Source organism: Micropterus dolomieu, linkage group LG10 (genome assembly GCF_021292245.1).
Source record: "Micropterus dolomieu isolate WLL.071019.BEF.003 ecotype Adirondacks linkage group LG10, ASM2129224v1, whole genome shotgun sequence".
Lineage (NCBI taxonomy): Eukaryota > Metazoa > Chordata > Actinopteri > Centrarchiformes > Centrarchidae > Micropterus > Micropterus dolomieu.
In genome coordinates this window covers 661,234-667,540 of record NC_060159.1, presented here as the reverse complement: position 1 = coordinate 667,540, position 6,307 = coordinate 661,234, and the positions used below count along the sequence as shown (strand labels likewise).

General features: G+C 41.2%; 1 protein-coding gene across 1 annotated transcript; it reads left to right on the top strand.

Annotated features, from left to right (window-relative positions):
• Positions 1–860: 860 nt before the first annotated feature.
• On the top strand, positions 861–5,969 carry LOC123978177 (junction plakoglobin-like). The gene is made up of 7 exons (XM_046061336.1): positions 861–878; positions 1,009–1,161; positions 1,477–1,596; positions 3,452–3,602; positions 4,617–4,738; positions 5,719–5,761; positions 5,902–5,969. The coding sequence occupies exons 1-7, from the start codon at positions 861–863 to the stop codon at positions 5,967–5,969; spliced, it is 675 nt and encodes a 224-aa protein (XP_045917292.1).
• Positions 5,970–6,307: the final 338 nt, after the last annotated feature.

Sequence of the window (6,307 nt, the reverse complement as noted above, 5' to 3'; positions counted from 1 at the left end):
AGCACTAGGGAGTTACAAAACTCAAGTTCACTCTGCAACATGTTGTATTGTGACTATAAACCAGGCACAAAACCTGATTTTTAAATTTTGATATTTCATAAATCACCTTTACAGTTGAAACCCATGTTTATCTGGTAAAGAAATTCTGTGTAAAAATTAGTCATCTTCCTCTGCCCAAATAACATCCACGTTATTAGTTTATTCTGCATACATTGAGCATTTCAACTTGAAAATTGCTTTCCCTCTGCCTGTTTTCAGGCAGTTCAGGAGCAGTGTTTTCTGTGGGAGATGGGAAATCCCTTTGGGGTAGACTTTGGGCTTTTTCACTTTGCAAGCCTGCACAAAAAAGATATGAAGGAGAGGGACAAACACAGAAGTACAAAAGATCATGAATCTGATCAGACCTACCATGCCAGCTTTAGATTCTTAACAGTTTACTCTTAGGGTTGCACACGCATTTCTGTACCGGTTGGGCCCAAAACTTTTTTAAAACCTTCACTTAAACATGACCCCTCCCCCCCACCCCACCCACGCCCACCAAATCCCAAAGATTCTAAATTTACCTGCATTTTTAATGTGTTTACATTTTTGAGAAACTTTCCCAACATGCTACACTGATGTTATTCACTCTGAAATGTGTTTAGGGATAAAGAATGTCATGTTTAAAAGTAAAATCGGAGCTTTTCTGAACACTTTGCTAGTGTAACTGTGAGATAGCGCTGAGCTCTCTCCGGATGCTGGAGTTGGCCAAGCTGTCTCCTCAGCAGTAAGCGCTCTAGCCACTTGAAGCTGTTAGATCTATTTTCTTCTCATCCCAGTGGTTTCCTTTGATATGAAGCATCACACACTGGTTGGTAAACATGAGTGCAGTGCATGGGGTTTGCTGAAGTTCCAAACAGTTCCTGGCACTGCCATTTGAAGGCACCACATGTAAAGTTGCCATCAAAGCTGACCCAAATAAAGCCTGGTCTTGTTGAAAAAGGTCTTTGATCTCTGTCCTTTCCTCAGGCAACAGTTGGTCTGATCCGGAACCTGGCGCTGTGCCCGGCCAATCAGGCGCCGCTGAGGGAGGCAGGTGCTATTCCAAGATTGGTCAACCTGCTGCTGAAGGCTCACCAGGACACACAGAGACATGCCTCCTCCGCACAGCAGACATACCAGGTCTGGACCATGCACACAAGAACACGCAGTCGCACACACACACACACAGTTGCTGTGTGCCTGAACCAAGCAGCAACATCCGCATGGCCGCATCCGGCTGCCTCCAAAAGAGAGTCAATCTCCACAGACCCCCATGTTAAAATGCTAGAAAAAAACATGTTTTCAGCCTGGTACAAAAAAAAAAACGGTTTTCAGTAACGCCCCCCTTTATGACAACTGTGCGGGGAGTGAATGAAAACATATTGTTTTAGATCAGCTGATTTATTTATTTCTTTGATGTCTTTCTGTCTCTTTTATTTTTGTCTCTGTTACCAGGATGGTGTTCGTATGGAGGAAATAGTAGAGGGTTGCACAGGAGCGCTTCACATTCTGGCCAGAGACCACATAAACAGGGGAGAAATCGCCAGCATGCAAACCATACCTCTGTTTGTACAGGTATTCACATGCATGCTACAACATGACTATGACATGAAGATATCAGGCTGCACAAACTACAAAATCATCATGAACCTGAGGAGCGTTGAGTTTACCTTTTTCTGCTGTGTCCTGAACAGTTTGCAGTGGACACTGGAAGTTGTTTGAGGGATGGAGGAGGAGATAGAAATTTAGCCCTTATTTCTGGAATTCTACTTGCTTGAAGACATTTTGCTCATTCCAGGCCTGATATTTGGCATGGATTAGAATCAATATGCAAAGTTGTGTGCACTTGCATACACACTATTATCTTAACTAATGCAAATGAAAGCATGCCCTTGAATCTACACTGATTTACTGAAATGGAATATGGCCCCTGATAGGCTACAGATTAATTTGAAAGTCAAGTCATGGCAGGGAAGTCTTACCAAACCTACACATCTTTCGGGTTCACACATGTAAAGCAGTTTGTAAATCCTATAAATACAGGTTGTAGCGTCGGCTCCCTTTTTATTCTGCAATGTTCGAAAAGTTGAAAACCATAACACTAACTGCTTCAAACTTCATTCATTACTGTTCAGACTCTACTACTGTTCCGTGAGCTCAGATCAGGTAACGCGTGGTAACTCAGCATACTGTAGATAATTCCAGTAACACTGTGTAGTAAAAATGACAAGACTGTAGGATATTTGTAAATATATTTGGTGGACAATTCAGCAGCACCTTGATGTCCCTACCACCAATCTACACTTTATGGTTTTTTATCAGACTTAGTAATGAAGGAGCTTACAAAGACATGCAAAAGACACAGAGTTGTACAGGAGAGATCTGGGAGGCAGTGGGCCTACTTACTTAAGCATACTTACTTTCATTGTTGTAGCTTATGTTCAAGTTCAGTGTGATACTTTTGATATGATTGATTATGCTTGAATGTAAAGCATTTACACACATTTGTGCTATGATTGGTATTTCTCGGGAGTTTTTGAGAGTGCACCCATAGCCGTAGAATACCTTGAAAACCTCAGGCTTTTTGTTGGTCAGTCCCAGAAGTTTGTATTTTGTAATGAAAACTTTCTTCCCTGATGAACATAGTGGCCACATCTATACCTAGTTTGCTACCTGTTACATCAACAAATAATCTACGACATCAGTGGTCTGGAGGTTTGCGTGAACAGGGCGACCTTGGATGGAGTCAAATTCCTCTCCTGAATTATTGTGCCAGTCCAAACCTGGCTAAGGGATTATACATGGCTTAGATTTAGTAAAAACACCAACACCATGAGCTGGATATACTGCACTAGATGTGGTCTTCCTCATGCGGGGAAAACTTAGTTTGGCAACACCACACAGTTTAAACACGGCATCTTAATTAAGCACAACAGCAGCTTCATAAAATATGCCGAGACAGATACACCAATTAAACGGCATCGCCACTTCCAGTTTGTGCATCTGTTAAGCCCCATTCAATTACAACGTGACTGTGAGCTAAAATAAAACAGCTCATTGTAGTTTCTGGTTTAATTACCAAAGCATTTATCACTCATACAGTTAAATTGGGGCAAATGTGAAAGATTGCATTGCAGGTCGATTTGAGGTTTGTGTCCCTAAATTTTCTGCCTTTGCCCCTAAAATTCTCAATACTTACTCTCCTAGTAAGAAAAGTTAGTCTGGAGCCCTGCACCTACAGACAATTTTAAGTCTAATCTCTTTATAATATTGAGAACAAACCAGCCTTACAACTCCATGGTGTCTGTGAAGACCAAGACTGTTAGTACCAAAAGTTATGACAACAAAAACAAACCTGTAGAAGTAAGCAAGTAATGTGCTGTTAAAAATACACCCATCTAAGAGCACAGGTTTATGTGTTTGTGTCCAGCTGCTGTACTCGTATGTGGAAAACGTGAAGCGAGTATCAGCGGGTGTCCTGTGCGAGCTGGCCCTGGACAAACAGTCTGCAGAGCTCATCGATGCAGAGGGAGCCTCTGCACCCCTCATGGAGCTGCTGCACTCCAACAACGAGGGAATCGGTACGTTTTCACATCATTTCATTGATTCTCTAGCTCGCTTAACCACTGCTGTGCTCTCTCTCTCTCTTGCTTGTTGAGTCGGGGAGTTTTTGAATCTTGTGTTTACAAACTGCAACCTAAGCAGTCACTTTTCATTTCCACTACATAATTTCCACCACATAGTTTATTCCCACTCTTATATAAAACACTGGAGAGTTGTGTACCCTGACCAGACCACTATCCTGTGTAAATCACTACCCAAAAGATTGTTTTTTTAGGGCTGCCCCTGACTTAAGATTTCCTAGTCCACTAGTAGTCATTACTGAGTTTACAACGGACAACAATGTTCTTTGTATCTTTGACTGGGACACAATAATGGCAGTGGCTGCATACAGCTGTGGAAAGAATCCCTCTCTCCCTCGTTCTTGGCTAACAGCTGACTTGAACAACATAAGGTCTGGTGCCAATAAGCTGCAGCGCAGTCGCACATTTACATCAAGGATGACGCGTTCAGTAAATTGTAACGTAATGGTTCTTGGATAAGCAACTGTAAGAATATTACTGGAGATAGTAATCTGTTACACTAGTAGTTACTGGAAAATGTAATATTATTACAGTAACGTGTTACTGCCCAAAACGTCAGCAGCTGAAGTGGTAAAACAGAAGAAAATCGGGAGAAGATAAGGAAGGTCTGGGTTTGGCTAGCTAGCCATTTAATGTTGGATCAGTGCCTTTTGTTGTTTAACATGTTTAACACTTTTCATAAAGCCGATGTGCTTATCAGTCGCTTTTTGTCGACCAATGGGGCCTGAATGGGGCAGGACATTAAAAAAGGTTTGACGTGCTACAGAAAACTGTCAAATGTTGAACAGTGTGATTATTGCCAAGTTAATACTTGCTCTAATAAATATTATGATGATTGCTTTGTGATCATACAAATTTAATCTCTTGGAGGAACTGACTATTTATGTTTTGAGTGCCTGGCCTTTTCTCTTATGTCTGTTCATAAATTACGATGTTGCCGTCTCCCTGTAGCCACCTACGCTGCAGCGGTGCTGTTCCGAATTTCGGAGGACAAGAGTTCAGATTACAGGAAGAGAGTGTCAGTGGAGCTCACACACTCACTTTTCAAACACGACCCTGCTGCCTGGGAAATGGTAAGAAAGCTGTGTGTGTGTGTGTGTGTGTGTGTGTGTGTGTGTGTGTGTGTGTACCATGACACAAACATTCCACCTAAACGAGACACTTCTAGCTGATATATCTCCTGCCTCCCACCTGTCTCTCAAAAAAATCTAAATCCAATCAGTTTCACTGGGAGGATGTTATATTTTGGCCAAAGCTCAAACGTGTATATGCATAGTAATTCAAATATTATTATTGTGAAAAAGGTCATTTTAATTATCTGAAGAAAACAAATATTCAGTGCATATCATAACCATATACAGCAGTGCCAGTCTATGTAATGGCTATGTGACACCCCTGTGTGGCTTGAATGTGTATGTGTGATAGTACTTCAATGTTGATGTGGTTTTCTGTTTGAGGAGCTGATTGCAGTGGTCCTTCCCATTTCGGGAACACCTGGCCCCAGTGCTCCTGCCAGCGGCTACACCTTTTGGTTTTTGTTACATATTTGTTTTATTTGGACACCACAACACTTTACACCATGATCACCCATCCATATCGACACTACTGATGTTGCTGACTAACACACCATAAACCTTGTGAATTGAAGCGCTGTGTCTTTCCCACTTTATGTCCTGGCATTCGAGGCTGGTCATGACAGCTACTAGATATGTTATGTAGAAAAAACATACCACACTAATAATTCCTCCAGCTGTTGAGTTTTGTTCTGTTCTGTTTGATCTAAATAAGAAACAGATGTGTTTAGCTTTGATTCACTATTTTCAAAGTCCCCAAGTTTTCATCCACTTGTTTTCCTTTGTGAGCAATTCAGCTATTCAGTGATGCTTGCTCTGTTTGATAATTCTTCTCTTTGGTCAGTAGAATTGGTTGGTGAGGTTTGTCTGTGTGTCTCCCCCACCACTGTTTTCCCAGTGTGCTTTAGACAGAAACAATGTTGCCATAGCCATATACACAAAAGATTATTTTGTTCATCTCTGTCTCTGTTTCTGTCCAGGCCCATACTGCAGTTCCTTTGGAGCCTACATACCTAGCTGATGGTGAGTACTTTGATACAGGGAATACTCCCAAAAGACTGTTAACATTTTTGTCTGCAGCAGGGTTTTAGCATCTTACACACTTAAACAGAACATTTTCAAGATTGCTCACTATCAATATTTTTCTATTATTTGGTGGAAAGATGAGGCTGCAAACTGCAAACCAGAGTTGGTGGTGTTCTGTCTCGATGACTATAACTCCCCCCCTTAAAGGTTCACCGTGTAATATTTCTGAGGATCTATTGACAGAAATTTCAGTGGTGTATAAAGACCTTACATAATGAACCGTTATGTTTTTATTACCTTAGAATGAGACATTTATATCTACATAACCAAGGGTCTCCCTTCTATGAAGGCTGCCGTATTTTGTGGTCATGTTTCTACCATAGCCGAAAACGAACAAACAGTGCTACAGAGCACTGTTTTCATCACGGCGTTCTTCTTCTGCTTGTATAATTCCAGCAGTGTAGACGCCTGTCACTACATTGAATACTACACAGAAGAAAAAGAGGAAATAATAATAATAATAATAATAATAATAATAATAAT

Bases quoted from the DNA above. Each gene is read 5' to 3' on its own strand.
- LOC123978177 (XM_046061336.1), top strand. The intron at 3,603-4,616 runs GTACGTTTTCAC...GTCTCCCTGTAG, and splicing joins CTCCAACAACGAGGGAATCG to CCACCTACGCTGCAGCGGTG. The intron at 5,762-5,901 runs GTGAGTACTTTG...TTTGGTGGAAAG, and splicing joins GCCTACATACCTAGCTGATG to ATGAGGCTGCAAACTGCAAA.